Source organism: Crotalus tigris, unplaced genomic scaffold, assembly GCF_016545835.1.
Source record: "Crotalus tigris isolate CLP2741 ecotype Arizona unplaced genomic scaffold, ASM1654583v1 scf7180000018371.15429387391:27106975, whole genome shotgun sequence".
Classification (NCBI taxonomy): Eukaryota; Metazoa; Chordata; class Lepidosauria; order Squamata; family Viperidae; genus Crotalus; species Crotalus tigris.
The window spans coordinates 2,738,683-2,754,741 of record NW_024096970.1 but is presented as its reverse complement, the minus strand read 5'-3'; the positions used below and the strand labels follow the sequence as shown (position 1 = coordinate 2,754,741).

The 16,059-nt window shown below is 40.4% G+C and overlaps 1 protein-coding gene across 4 annotated transcripts in view; it reads left to right on the top strand.

The window, feature by feature from the left end:
* The window catches only part of PDSS2 (decaprenyl diphosphate synthase subunit 2), an 89,763-nt gene that overhangs the window by 41,469 nt on the left and 32,235 nt on the right, over positions 1–16,059 (top strand). For all 4 annotated transcript variants that reach the window (XR_005557642.1, XM_039351119.1, XM_039351120.1 and 1 more), the window contains one exon: positions 15,830–15,904. Coding sequence is in view for 3 of the 4 variants with exons in the window: in XM_039351119.1 (XP_039207053.1) it covers positions 15,830–15,904 (75 nt within the window). In the remaining variant the exon portion in view is untranslated. The remainder of the gene's footprint in view (positions 1–15,829; positions 15,905–16,059) is intronic.

Here is a 16,059-nt window from a genome sequence, read left to right as displayed (position 1 = left end):
CTTCTCATATTCTTCTGCCTGCATGGAGATAAACAATATTTTGTGAGTTCTGGACGCTCAGTAGAACATCTTGTGTCATTTTTTAAAAAAAATAAAAGTTTCTTGTGTTATTGAAGATCTCAACAAAGAAGAATAGATCTCACCTTCTGGAGAATTTATATTATATTTGCAACCATACTGATGTTAGATTTACTGAGTGAATGACTACACCTATGTTAGCAGTTTATTATATTTTAATTCAACCTTCTAATTTTGATTAATAATTATCTCTAAGATTGAATTGTGGTTTCTTCCAAAATTAATCCCATCAAATAAGCATTAGATTTTAAGCACTCCATTTAGCTAAATTGCATTGCAGTTTTCACCATAGCGTTAGCAATATCTTTCTATGTTTGTTATACATCACGATGAAAACACATTTTAATTTCTACTGCAATATTATAAACTTCATAATAAACTCAGGCCAAATTTTACTTGATGTTTACTTCTACTTTGAAATGAATAATCTTATGTTTCACAAATTCGCTGATGACTTACATGTTGCATGTCTTAGGTATGAAAGTATGTTGAAGACTTAATACAATCAATATAGAGATATAATTATAATTACCATAGCATACTGGCACATCTCAGGTCAATAATAAATTTTATCTGAAATTCCATTATTTAGAAATGTAAATCATTACAATTTTTAATTGTTAGTATAACCAAACCCTTGATCCCAGAAAAAAAAAAGTATTTGGGGCTGTGAAGAATGAAATCATGATCTAAAATCGCTTATAAGATACTAAGGTGAACAACAAGCCAATTGCAACTACCTGGGAAAGTACACTGAAAATAGAATTAACACTTGAAAAAAGTATATTGATGCAATTGAAGCTTATGCCAGAAGTAATTTTTTTCATTAGTAAGTAGTATCATTGAGCTTCAAATCATAAGAGAGAGACTCATTTGGCAGTTTAATGGTATTTTGTTTGAAAAAAAAAAAAAAAGCTTTTTCAACACCTTCTTCTTACTGTCTCTGCATCCTTTGAAAAAATGTTCCTGATAGACCTTGGTACCATATGGAATAGTGTTAGATTCTGTGTGAATCAGCTACAGATGTATCATCAGTGGGGGAGAATTGAACTACCACTATATCAGCAGATGACTTCTGCTACTGCTGGGACCTTGTTGGATCCAAACTAGTATTTTTTAACATCTCTGATTGCTCAGAGGGATTTCTAATGCATTTTCTTTTTTTTCCCCTCCTCATTAAACTCATAAAGAACAAAACCTGCTAAAAGTTGTAGTATTGGTTTCTGTACATTTGTAGTGCAATAACAAAATGACACCCTAATTTGTAAATGAGTACATTCACATACAGTATTATTAAGCATAGGTTACTCTAGTGCCAGCTGGAAGAGAAGAGGCGACGAAAGGAGGGAGAAACCCGGTATACTAAATTACTAATTTTGGCAGTCCTAGGGCGCAGATTGCTTTGTGATGAGAATCCTGGCCAATGTGAATATGAGATTATTTTAGAGATCCAGACTATACAAATCTGGATTACCATGAGCTGCCAGCAAAGAGATACAGGAAACTGTTACCAAGATTTTGCAGCCCAGATCTGGTATTCCTGGCTTTAACAAAAGAAAAAAATGTGTGTCCAGTTCCCTTACACCAGTGGTTCTCAACCTTCCTAATGCCGCGACCTTTTAATACAGTTCCTCATGTTGTGGTGACCCCCAACCATAAAATTATTTTCGTTGCTACTTCATAACTGTAATTTTGCTACTGTTATGAATCGTAATGTAAATATCTGATATGCAGGGTATATTTTCATTGTTACGAATTGAACATAATTAAAGCATAGTGATTAATCACAAAAATAATATAGCAATGCTCGCTTGAGAAGCTTACTTTTCCTTGCTCAAAAATATTGGGAGGGAGGGAAGGGGAAGGAAGGAAGGAAGGAAGATTGAAGGGGAAAGGAAGGAGATGGAGAAGGAAGGAGATTGAAGGGAAAGGGAAGGAAGGAAGGAAGGAAGGAAGGAAGGAAGGAAGGAAGGAAGGAAGGAAGGAAGGAGGAGAAAGAGATTGAAGGGGAAGGGATGGAGAAGGAAGGAAGGAAGGAAGATTGAAGGGGAAAGGAAGGAGATGGAGAAGGAAGGAGATTGAAGGGGAAGGAAGGAAGGAAGGAAGGAAGGAGAGAGATTGAAGGGAAAGGGATGGAGAAGGAAGGAAGGAAGATTGAAGGGGAAAGGAAGGAGATTGAAGGGGAAAGGAAAGAGATGGACAAGGAAGGAGATTGAAGGGGGAAGGAAGGAAGGAGAGAGAGATTGAAGGGGGGAGGCGCTGCCAAGGACGCACAAGCAGCTCCACACAATTGCCTGGGGAGGGGGGAGGCTCTAGCAGAGAGCCTGGTGGAGAGCCAAGCGGCGGCACATCCGGGGCCTTGGAAGCTGCACGGAGGATCCGCGCGCCTCGGAGCTGCCGGCCTCCCTCTCACACCCGCCAAGGGATGGAGATGGAGATGGAAGGAAGGAAGATTGAAGGGGAAAGGAAGGAGATGGAGAAGGAAGGAAGATTGAAGGGGAAAGGAAGGAGATGAAGAAGGAAGAGATTGAAGGGGGAAGGAAGGAAGGAAGGAAGGAAGGAGAGAGATTAAAGGGGAAGGGATGGAGATGGAAGGAAGGAAGATTGAAGGGGAAAGGAAGGAGATGGAGAAGGAAGGAAGATTGAAGGGGAAAGGAAGGAGATGGAGAAGGAGATTGAAGGGGAAGGAAGGAAGGAAGGAAGGAAGGAAGGAAGGAAGGAAGGAAGGAAGGAAGGAAGGAGAGAGAGATTGAAGGGGAAGGGATGGAGATGGAAGGAAGGAAGATTGAAGGGGAAAGGAAGGAGATGGAGAAGGAAGGAGATTGAAGGGGGAAGGAAAGAAGGAGAGAGTTATTGAAGGGGAAGGGATGGAGATGGAAGGAAGGAAGGAAGATTGAAGGGGAAAGGAAGGAGATGGAGAAGGAAGGAGATTGAAGGGGGAAGGAAGGAAGGAAGGAGAGAGAGATTGAAGGGGAAGGGATGGAGATGGAGATGGAAGGAAGGAAGGAAGGAAGATTGAAGGGGAAAGGAAGGAGCTGGAGAAGGAAGGAGATTGAAGGGGAAAGGAAGAAAGGAAGGAAGGAAGGAAGGAAGGAAGGAAGGAAGGAAGGAAGGAAGGAAGGAAGGAAGGAAGGAAGGAAGGAAGGAAGGAAGGAAGGAAGGAGAAAGAGAATGAAGGGGAAGGGATGGAGATGGAGATGGAAGGAAGGAAGGAAGATTGAAGGGGAAAGGAAGGAGATGGAGAAGGAAGGAGATTGAAGGGGGAAGGAAGGAAGGAAGGAAGGAAGGAAGGAAGGAAGGAAGGAAGGAAGGAAGGAAGGAGATTGAAGGGGAAGGGATGGAGTTGGAGATGGAAGGAAGGAAGGAAGATTGAAGGGGAAAGGAATGAGATGGAGAAGGAAGGAGATTAAAGGGGGGAGGCACTGCCAAGGACGCACAAGCAGCTCCACACAATTGCCCGGGGAGGGGGGAAGCTCTGGCAGAGAGCCTGGTGGAGAGTCAAGCGGCGGCATATCCGGGGCCTCGGAAGCTGCACGAAGGATCTGCGCACCACGGAGCCGCCAGCTGCCCTCTCACACCCGCCAACCTGGAGCCCCCCATCCTCATCCCATCACCTCTTGCCCTCTCCCAGCCACCCCCTGGGACCTGCCCGCCCCTGCAGCCTCCTGAGCGCCATCGCAGCGGTGGGGTCGTGGGAGCCCCTTTCCATGCTGCGCAGCCCATAGCACGTGAGAGGGACGCGGCCGGAGTGCCAGCTCCTGCTCGGAAGGTGCCGCTTCTCCCCTCCCAGCCCGGCTGGCTGGCCTCCAACACACTTGCAGGCATCGCCGCTGCCTCGCCTCTTCCCCGCCTCCTGGCCGTTTCCGAGGCCCGGAGCCCGGCAAGCCAGGAAGGAGCTGCTCCTGCCTGGTAGCCCCATGGCCGCGCCGGGCGCCAGAGGGCCAAGGCAGCCTCCAACAGCGAGGGAGGTTGGCTGGGCAGCGCGGGGGAGGCTCCCACGCTGTGTGGAGGGCGGCCAGGGGCAGAGCATGGCTGGGCAACCAGGAGGCGTGGAGACCGGCTCGGCTCGGCGCTGCAGTTCAGCTCAGCTGGCAGCGGCAGTAGCGGCAGAGCAGCCCAGCTGCAGCGGCAGCAGTGGGCCAGACCCAGCTCGGACCAGCTGCTGAGCCAGCCCAGGGCGGCGTCGGGTGCGCACGATGGCGCTGCGGTGACAGGAGCAGGCGCTGTCGGAGAAGGGCACCCTGGAGGCTGAGGAGCCGACGGAGGAGGAGGAGGAGGGCGGCGGTGGTGGCGGCCAGATAGAGGAGCGGTGTCTCGGTTTCTAAGATCATCGGAAATATGTGTTTTCCGATGGTCTTAGGCAAACCCTGTGAAAGCGTCATTCGACCCCCAAAAGGGTCACAACCCACAGGTGGAGAACCGCTGCCTTACACCCTTAAAGCAAACATACAGTTACATGTGTAATAATGCAAACATTTTATGCTGTCTGAAGGGAAAGCTCACTGTTGAGCAATATGAATGTCCAGCAAGCTCCAAAATGCATAATATGTCTAGCCATTTCTCTTCATTATAGAAAATATTCCACACTGGATTTGCTGTGACACTCCACAAAATACAGATCAAAATTTGCACAATAAAGAGAAAGGCAAGACTCAGCAATATTATCCTCCACATTTGTCATTCTAGGGATGACTAGGAAAAAACTCTGGTCTGAAATCTGGATAGCTGCTGGCAACAGATGTAGACAGTATTGAGCTAAATGGCCCAAGAGTCTGGTTCAGTATTAGGTATGCTAACTTGATATAGGTTCCTGTTCTAAAACATTTGATCCATTTTTGTGACAACTCCTGGGAGGCTATCAGAGTTGCAAAAAAACCAACAGCCTTATTTCTGTTTCTGTAATATACTAATCCACAGAGAACACACACACAAAAGTACTTCTGGGAAATAATGGTGTACTGAAAGCTAAAACTGAAACTAAACTAAATTAAACTGCATTAAAAGTGTAGCCAACGACCATAGCAGAATGAAGAGCCAGTAAGTAAATTGGTTTCATAATTTCTCTCTGGACAAAGAGATGACTTGAGATCATCCACAAGTGCTCCATACAGTTGCTCCTCACAAAGAGACTGCTGTTTAAAACTCTGGGAGACAAAGTGCCTTTAAGAACACAGGGCTTGCATCCTTCCTTCTGTAATCACTTTCAGAAGTTGCTTGTTCACTGCTTTTTAGCTATTAGGAACCTTTGGATTGAATTTGGGAAGTACCTACTTCTGACTTCATGGGTTCAATTTGTAAAATTGAATTTCAAAGTTTTTTGGGGGGGAACATTTGCTTCATAATGAATAAGAAACATAAGTGGGAGAGTAGAGAGAAGGAAATGAATCTCTGGTCTTGTCCTGCCAGCAGCAAGGGTATTTTTAATGGAAAGAGAGTCCTGGATTAACGTTCATTCATACTAAACCATAACAATGAAAATAGCTGCATCTGGTGAACCTGAGCTAAAAGGAACTGCTTCTAGTAAGCTAGAAGGTACGCTTTGATATATTATTTTAAAGCCTGTATTTCAGGCTCAAATAAAATGATAATAATATAAGCATTATTAGAAATGAATATATACATTTCTGCTACAAGGGAAAGTTAACATGTATCTCCCAATAATTCACATAACTTTTTCTAAAGAGCTACAAGAGTTGACTTGAGTTAGCATTGTCATTACAAGCGTGTGTGTGTGTGTGTGCATGCATGTGCATTCCTTCAACCAATCTCACTCTGAATACTAAACTCCTTACCTGAATATATTTCCCACCCATTCAGCCTATAAACAGAAGCTAAATCTCCCCTTGAGAGCATTCAACTTTCTACATGATAGTTTTTAATGCTGTTTTTATTAAGAGAAAAGTAATAAATTTGAACATGATTGCTTCTACTCCTGCAGTAAATGCTTGAGTGCCAGTCAGCAGTCTCTCTCAGAAGCAGCTAATAGAAAGGATTGAAATGTCTTTGATCACTCTCCATTTAAAATGACAGAAATCAGTAATGTCGTTCATGTTCTGTAATATAATTTGTCTTCATTTCTTTTTGTAGTCAACTTTTAAGGAAAAGAGAAATATAACAGACTCCTTGACTGTAACTGTTCAGTGTGAACCGAATCTGACTAAATAAACTCGGCTTATATATAAATTTAAATAATACGACAAACCAAGGACTCCATAAAATAAAATAGTCCAGCCTTCTAATCATTGAATGCTAGATATGATCCTTTTCGGGCAAGATCCAGCCAGCGTTAACTAGTGATTACTTAAGGTACCTTTCTCCAATCTGTTGAATACAAACTCAAACTTCTTATCTTCAGCCAGCATTATACAAACTTGGGGATAATGGCAGCTGAAATTTAGCATACCTTCAGAGTGGTAGGTTGCTGACTAAATATATCTTCTTTTAAATTAACTGATGGCTGCCTACTCTAAGTACCTAGATATTGAAATTCTAAGACTTCAGTCAATGATCTTTGTAAGGTGTACTTTGAAATAACAGGAAGTTATTCTAGAATCATTTAGTAATAGTAATAGTAGTAAAGTTGGAAGGGACCTGGGAGGTCATCTAGTCCAACCCCCTGCTCGGGCAGGAAACCCTACACCATTTCGGACAAATGGCTGTCCAGTCTCTTCTTAAAAACTTCCAGTGTTGGAGCATTTACTGCATTTGAATGCAAGACTCGTGTTCCATCACTGAGGAATGGTACTTCCTTAACTAATTGTTCATGATTGCTATATGTTCAATGATAACTAATATTTATATCTGGACACTATGTTATATATTTATATTTTATGATAAAAACAGCATACTGTATGAATGCCTGTTCATAAAACTTGATGGGTGCTCATCTCCAATAACTTCCATATGGTTTGCATCCTATGTTTTGCTTTTCAGATAACAACAGCTGGTCCGTTGCAGATTTGAACCCAAAATAGTTAGAATTACCTCAAGTTATTACTTCTGACAATCCAGCGCTGACAGGCTTTGATTTTAAGCTAGTGTGTCTACTTGTTTGTTCTGTTCCAAATAAATGTCACTGAAGAGTTCTGTTCTTGTGCATCTTGCTGATGACTCTCTTATTTTCTTTTCTTAGCTTTAATGAAGAAATAGTAATTGAACTTATCTACTAAACCAGAGGTCCCCAACCTTTTGGGCACCAGGGACTGGTTCCGTGGAGAGAGGTTTTTCTGCGGACCAGAGGGAACGTGGTTTCATGTACTGCCTGCATCCTGCGGATGGGGTTTTGCTTGTTTGCACGGACCGGTTTCTGGCATGCCGTGGCCCGGTGCTGGTGCACGGACCAGGGTTTGGGGCCCCTGTACTAAACTAAGTACAATTAATTTTATATTCCAGAAGAGCAAAAATAGCTATCACATAAACAAAAAGTCAAAGGAATGGGCATCCCTAACTAATGCATATTCTGTGAACAGCCACAGCTAATTGAATACTAATATTTCTAGATAGATGCCCAACTATGGTGGGGAAACTGCAATTATGGATCTAAATGATGGGCAAATATCTATAGCCCACCTGATTTGGAAGACAAGTGGATTATAGCTCTTAACAAATTCAAAATTAAATCAGTCAGATTGGGTTTCATTTGAATTAAGCAATAAATATTGTTGTTTGGTAAATTATTTATTTAGTTTGTTTTTATTTAATAGAAGTATATTCCACCTTTCTTCCTGGAGCTGTTTTTCAATGTTTTCATTATAATAATCTTGTGAGGTAAGTTTGGCTGAGAGAGAGCAGCAACAGGCCCATGGTCAACCAGTGGCTAATGGTGGTCTTGTATCTGCATCTCCCTGTTGTCAACTTTACAATGAACCTGGCTGCAGCCATCTTGCTTGTTCTAGGTTGCCACATGAATGGGAGTGGGTGCAGAGTATCATTCTGTGTCCCATGGGAACCAAGGTCATTCTATCAGTTATGTTAGAGGGTTGAGCGTTATGTTAGAAAGCTCGCCAAACTATTCTATTGGGGAACGTGGGTGATTGAATAGCATTGGGGTGGGAAGTTTGACTTTGTAATAGGCTTTGTAACTGTTTGGGAGGAATTTCAGACTTGGTTTCACTTTTGATCATGCCAGTATTTTGTATCCAATAAACATGTTCTTTGAGGAAGTTTCTAGCTTCGGAGTTCTGATTTATCTGATTCCATCTATTGGAACTGTGACACCTGTCCTGGTTCAGCATTTTTAGTGCTATACCATGTAGGATGAGATATTATTTTTCAAATAAAACCAGTATGTTTTGCTAAGTAGGAATCAGATATGGCTCATCATGCAACTGAGTCAGTAGCCAAAGTTATGGAAACTTTCAGTGTTCTACATGGCAATGTCTGGCTCTGTTCCCGTGGAATGATACTGGAAGCCAGGGCTGGAATTAGGTACCTTCACTTTGATTGAGAACAGATTACTAAACAATATGACTGAGGCTATACTGCACAGGGTACAAAAACTTCGTACAGCAGCATACAAATTTGAAGTTGCAGAAATTTTGCTTCACCCTCTCCTGCTGTTGGTTGTTATGACTCTCTCACACCATGACTGAGGATCACCAGTCTTTCATTTAGAAAGAGTATACCACACCCAGGGCCTTTTGCTGCTTGCCTGCACCATGAATACATCCTGCATAGCAGAGCCATCGGTGCCAGGTTCCAGGTGGCATCTTTGACTTTAATGTTGCCATTATTGGCTGTTCATGCACTGCCTAATTCTTAGATGAAGACATTATGTTTATTTTTTCCAATCATTAAAAGCCTTACTCCGTTCTTTAGATGTCTTATTACATTCAGTTTTTTTTTTTAATCAGGACGTACAGCATTCTTTTCTTAGGACCGTTATTTATTTATTATTACCCTTCCAAAGTCTGTTTGAAATTTATGGTCTTTCTCTGTCTCTTTCCCTCTCCCCCCCGCCCCCATCTCATAAGCTGGTCAAATAACCAGGCTGCACATGAACAAGCAGCCTATCTCTGAGGTATTCCTCTACCAGATTTCTGCTGGGTAGTTCCAGGGGCTCAACTGTAAATCTGCATCCTGTAGCTTGTATAATTGCTCCCAATTTGATACAGCCTTTAGAACAGGGGTGTCAAACTTGCAACGTCACGTGACGTGTCATGACATATCTCAACTTTTTCTCCATTGCGGGAAATGGGATGGGCACAGTTTTGGCATGATGCATCCGGCCCATGGGCCGCCAGTTTGACACCCCTGCTTTAGAAGAACTACTCTCTCTTTCATTACTTTATGAGAACCAGATCTATTCCAGGTAAGAAAATTGCTATGTACCCATGTGTCTAAATCACAGAGAGCACATTTAAGAAAAAAACTGGGTACTTACCCATACAGAAGCACTTTAAATGATCATCTGTGAATTCACACAGCCATCTTCCTACTCTGCTTGGTCTCAGTTGACCTTACCTCTGAATCCATTGTGGTGTCTTAAGTACTGAAGAGGTCAGAACCTATGCTAATTCATGTATTTCACATAGGAAAGATGCTCCAGTTAAATATTCTGCAACCTCTACTAACAAAGTTTTGTTAGTACAAACAAAGTTTTCTGCAGAAAAATAAACCAAGTGTATACATTTATAAATGACACTCAGGAAACTGCAGTTACATATAGGAAAAGAATTAGTTCTTTTTCTATGTCATGCTGGCGAGAATTTGAGTCTACTTATTTCTATTTTCAATGAATAGAAATGGGAGAGAAAGAAATGGAACTGAGGTTTAGTATGTCTTGCAAATCAGAACCATAACTATAGTGAGCTTTGTACAATAGTTGTGGAGTAACAACAGCTGCTGAATTCTGTGCCATGATCAACATCCCATGCAGATTTTAATGATACAAAACATGCATTGATGGGGAGATATTTCCTTGTTGCAGCTCCTTAAATGCTGCTTCTATACAGAAAAGTATGTTTTCATGAAACTGATCTGAATTAAACCAGCTTTGGTTTTACCAAGTGAGTTTATTTACATAACATACTTACTATCTGCTAATGGAAAACATTAGTCTTGATTTACTTCATTGGCCCCTAGAGTAGAACTTATATTGCCATGATAGGAAGTAATGGTGGGGGGGGGAGTCTTAGGTAGATGAAACTTCCTGTAAAATCGTTAGACATGAGGCAGTATTTATTTCAGCAGTTTAATACTAATCTTATAATTCACATGCTTACTGAATATCTGATACATTACTGCCTTGAGCTGCATTACCAATATGGATATGGGCACATATCAAATTCTCTATTTCCAAGAAGACTGAAAAGTATTGTCCCAGATAGATGTCATTGTGAAGGTCTTTTTCTTCCATTTACTTATGATCAGAGAACTTGGATATGTAGGCTAAATAAATAGTAAATGAGGCAGAGTTTTGTTTTCAAGGAATATTTTCAGAAATTTTAAGCCATGGATTACTGACTTTAAGTCATTTTGTACACAATCCATAAATTAACCCTCTCTGGGTTAGGGAACAGTTTGCAGCTTTGAATATCTACCAGCTGATTTATGTTTACCTTTTGTGAAAGAGCTTTAGTAAACTAAACTTAAAGAGATCATTCCCTTTTAGAATGATAGCTTAGAAATGTATTTCAAAGTTTTTTTAAAAAATATAAAAGGATATTAAAATAATTAATAGGCAAAATAGTGGAAGTTGCACTACCTGGAGAAAATAGAACAAAAGAGGAAGAACTGGAGAAAATCACAAAATAAACACCTGCATATAGAACGACTGTGGCAAAAGAAAGCAAAGACAGTATGAGTAGTAATAAGTGCCTTGGGTGCAATCCCAAAAACATGTGGAGCACCATTTGAACACCATCAGCATTGACAAAATCAGTTGCAAAAGGCAGTTTACATCCTGCGAAAATACCTTTAATACCATCAAACAACATCTGCCTATTCCAGGTCCTTGATAGGGGAATAAAAAAGCCAAATCCAGTCTAAACATCTGACTAATTGTGCAACCAACCATAATCATAATACAGCCAGTTTGGTGTGGTGGAATCAGGCTTGAAACTGGGAGACTGTGAGTCCTAGTCCCATCTTAGGCACAGAGACAACAGGGTGACCTTGGCCCAGTCCCCCTCTTTCAGACAATTACCAAGAGTCAACACTGACTCCAAGGTACTAAATAAATAAGCAAACTGACTCAGAATAACAGAGTTTGAAGGGACCTTGGAGGCCTTCTAGTATAACTCCTTGCTCAAGCAGGAGATCCTGACAATGATTGTCCAATCTCTTTTTAAAAACCTCCAGTGACAAAGCACCCCCAACTTCTGAAGGTAAGCCGTTTGAAAGTTTAATTGTTCTAATTGTGAGGAGATTTCTTCTTATATCTTATCTAGGTTGGTTCTCCTGGATTAATTTCCATTTGTTGCTTCTTGTTCTTCCTTCATGTACTTTGGAGAATAAATTGACCTCCTCTTCTTTGTGACAGCCCCTTAGATATTGGAACATCACTTGTAGTCCTTTTCATTAAACTTGTTGTTGTTGTTAATTGCGAAGTCGTGTCCGACCCATTGCGACCCCATGGACAACATTCCTCCAGGTCTTCCTGTCCTCTGCCATCTTCTGGAGTCCATTTACGTTCACACCTACTGCTTCAGTGACTCCATCCAGCCATCTCATTCTCTGTCGTCCCCTTCTTCTATTGCCCTCAATCTTTCCCAGCATTAGGCCCTTCTCCAGTGAGTCCTTCCTTCTCATTAGGTGGCCAAAGTATTTGAGTTTCAACTTCAGGATCTGGCCTTCTAAAGAGCAGTCGGTGTTGATCTCTTCTAGGACTGACCAGTTTGAACGCCTTGCAGTCCAAGGGACTCGCAGGAGTCTTCTCCATACCCAGTTCTTGCAACCATTCTTCCTATGTTTTAGCCTCTAATTCCCTAATCATCTTTGTTGCTGTTATTTGCTCTCTCTTTTTAGACTCTCAACATCTTTTTTATATTGTGGTGACCAAAACAGGATGCAGTATTCCAAGTATGATCTTACCGAGACAGACATGTCAAACTCGCGATGTCACGAGCCGTTGCAGGCAAGCAGACAGTGGGAGGGAGCGGATGAGTGGCTGCAAAGTCAGACATCCCCTTAATGGGTCTTTTGGTCCCCAAAAAATATAAAGTAATAAATAATGAAAACACAGTATCACTTTAAGGACTGAGAGAGATATTATGCTAGGCATGTAGAGTGGGAGAATTTGCAATAGAGAATTCTCCATATCCATGAAAGCTCTTCACATGCAGAAATATTGAGGTTCTCAATCTGTGGAGAATCTCAAATCCATAGAGGCTCTTTATTGCAGATGCTTGCCCTCCATTCATCTCAGAAAAAGGGATTAGCATATCCTCTGACACAGTTTAAAGTCCAAAAGGAAGTTATCAAGGAAGAAGAATTTGAAAATCCAATAGACTCACTGAGGATTTCTCTGTAAAAGGATAAGTAATGATTCCCTAAAAACAGATTATCCAGAATTATCTATCACATCTAAATGTGCAGCTTCAAAAGCAGATTTTTTTCTCACATAATGGTAGTATTATGGAATCATCCAACAGTGAGATTCAATTTAACATAGGTTAACTTAGCTTGAGCCAAGGACAAATTTGTATAACCCTAAAATGCTTCTAAGATTTTTTTCGGATGTGCATATTTTTATCAACATTTTTTTCCTGAAAGTAAAAACTTGAAAATTGTTGTTGCAGTCTCAGATAATCCTGTATACCAGTGATGGCGAACCTTTTAGAGACCGAGTAGCCAAACTGCAACCCAAAACCCACTTATGCATCGTCAGGTGCCACGTGGCTATGGCCCAGTGGGTGGGCATGGCTGCGGTAGTAACGGCAGACTGGGTGGGACTAAAAAGTTCAATCAATCAATTCCAACTTTGTAAGATCTTTTTTTTTCCCGTGAGAAGTTGAAATTGACTGATTGATTGAACCTTTTTTTTTTTTTTTTTGTACATGGCAGCGGAGGCCTAAAGCAAAAAGGTTTTATAAAACCCAGCTGAAGGCTAGGACTCGGGAAATGGCGCGCATGCCCACAGAGAGGGCTCTGAGTGCCGCCTCTGGCACCTGTGCCATAGGTTCGCCACCACTGCTGTATACTGAAACCAACTAAAAACCACCTCAAATAATCCTGTATACGGAAACCAACTGTATACTGAAACCAACTAGAAACCAATGAAAATTTAACATTATCCATGTTGACCAGCAGCAGCTCTTTAATATTTCACAGAGGAGGTCTACTTAGGCATTGGACAAGCCTGGGATTGAACTTGTCCTCTTCTGCCTGTGAATGATATGTTCTACCACTGAGTTATCATCCATTTTGAAAGATAATTTGTCTAGAAATTGAACCAAAGTCTGTGTGGCTCTTGTGTTACATCTTAAACACCAGGCCTTTAAATAATATATAATTTCTTGTTCCAACACAGACACAAAAAAAAACACATGACTTCACTTTAGAGAGTGCTTTGTAGGGAGTTAAATTTGGGGAGGACAAAGATAACATATGTGAAGCTGAAAGCACTTGCCAATCAAAATAAGGGCTCTTATGGGTGTAGTTGTATTATTTAGAATTTAGCTTGCCAGTAAGTTAATAAAGTGGTAGGCAATTTATAGGACTGCTATTACTCATTCGCAGGAAAGGCATACTAAAATTGTACCCCAAAAAATAGATTTTCTTAGGTTTTTCTACAAATTTATTCTCTCCAAATCACTATAGCATGGAATTTGCTTCCACGTGTGTTGATTAAAGTAAAGGATCCTTCTCTGGGTCAAGTTCTGTCTAGAGTTTCAGAGAAGGGGGAGCTTCGGCTATTCACAGCTAGACGCATTGTTAAAGCTCATACTATCACTTTGACATTTAGAGGTAGGACTCAGTGTCTTTGTAAATTCTTCTTCTTCATATTACTGCCATGTCTCTGGGCTCCAACCGTTTCACAAACCATAATATTTTTTAGTGAGTGATTGATCTGTATTATGTGTCTCGGCCATCAGAGGAATCTTGAGATGTTGCTTGTATAAAATGTAATACAATCTGACACTGAGTGTTTGGTTACATGCTTTCATAGACCCATTGGCGATACACAATCCTCCTGGATTTGGGCATAAGGCTTATCTGATACCTTCCCCAAAAGTCCCTCATTTTCTCTGTTCCCCACTTAAATAACTCAACACATCTGGGTTAACACTGTAGGATCATTGTCCTTTCAGTTCTCCTGCAGCTCAGATTGCTACAATATTTCCTTAAGTATCTGATTACTGAGAGGGCAAGACAAAATTTCTCTCTGAAAAGGAGGCTGTTCTTAAATAGACTTAGAAATTAATTCCCATGCATCATTTTAAAAAAAAAGTTTGATTGGTTCCATTTGCAAAGGTGTCTTGCTAAGCATGTTTGTTTAAGAGATCAAAAGCATACTGTGCACGTTTACTCAGAAGCAAACCATATAAGACTAAGTGTGGCTTTCTTTCCTATCTAAAGTATTTAGGATTTTAATCTAAACATAATAGAGTTGGGGGAAGACTTACATATCAAGCTATAACGGTCATCAAGAATGTTAAGAGGTTTATAAAAGTTACTTTTGGGCCTTCATTTTCCATACTGACTTCAGTTACAAGAATGATAAAAACCTGAAACTGAATACTCTTAATTCAATAATAAATGGACACCATTTTAGGGAAGAGGGAGGGAGAATTTGATACAGACCCATATACCTAGGAAATTAATCATGGAAGAATAAACCTATAGCAGGCAGGATAGCCGTAAGGTAGATATATATTAAATATATTGCTCTAAATCCTCCAATACAATTCTAGCAAAGGGGGTTCAAAATCAGAGCTCTGATTTCTTATAGTAATTCCAGTGAGACCATAATCTAGCTGAAACTATGTTTAGTTTTTTTTATTTTGGATTCTATTCAGTTTTTAATGGGAACATCTGAGAACCTTAAAGATAATAGTTTGCTAAATAACAATTCCATGTTGGAAAAAAAAGAAATTATGCACAAGTCACTGTTGTTTCTGGGATAGGCTGCTATATGCAAGATTAGTGTGTCCAGTATATGAAATGAGTTATAAAGATTAACTGTTTTGGGTTTAAAAACAAATGCATTAGGTATAACAGGCTGAATTTTTAATAGTTCTCAGAAGGTTGTTACGATCTCTATATGCCTGGTAGCTTATTTAATTTATATTTTAATATAGTGGTTTTCCAGCTTTGTAGTACCATAACCCTCTAATGTGAAAGATGTATTTGTACGAAACTCCCCCATGAATAAAACTAATACTTTATTGGTGTTAGGTTTGGGCAAGAAATAAGTATACTGTTTTTAATAATTAAATTTTAATCTATATATCATACAGCCTTGTAATATAGCAGCTGCCCACTTGGGCTTGTTCGAGCAAAATAAGGACCTACCATAGGGTGAATTTTGACAGTATTCCCATTTCCCTGCACAAAGCCTGATTTAGGTTTTTTTAATCTTTAATTGCTCATAATCCCCTGGGGGGGGGGAAGTTTCAACCTATAATTTGAGAGCTCCTCGCTTTAATAACTTTGCTTTTTTTAAAATTAACTTGAAATGTAGTTTAAAAAATATAAGGTGCCTTCAGGATACAGATGCTTTTTTAGTTAAGCTTCCCTGTGTTCTTAGTTTAGCATCCTTTAGTAACTATGTAATTATCTTGCTTGAAACTTGTTCTTTTTTTTTCAGGTGGTAGAGATTATGTCAAGTGCCATTGGTGAATTAGTACAAGGAATATATTATGAAAAGTCAAGCTCAGGAAAGGTAAATTGATAGTTCACAAATGTACTTGTGTTTAAATCACTTTCTCCCTCTTATGTTAAAAAAATAAATCTTGGGTTAATCTGTATGAAGACTTCCCTTCATGTTGTTGTTGTTGTTGTTGTTATTATTATTAGTGCATACCTTCATCAATCAGA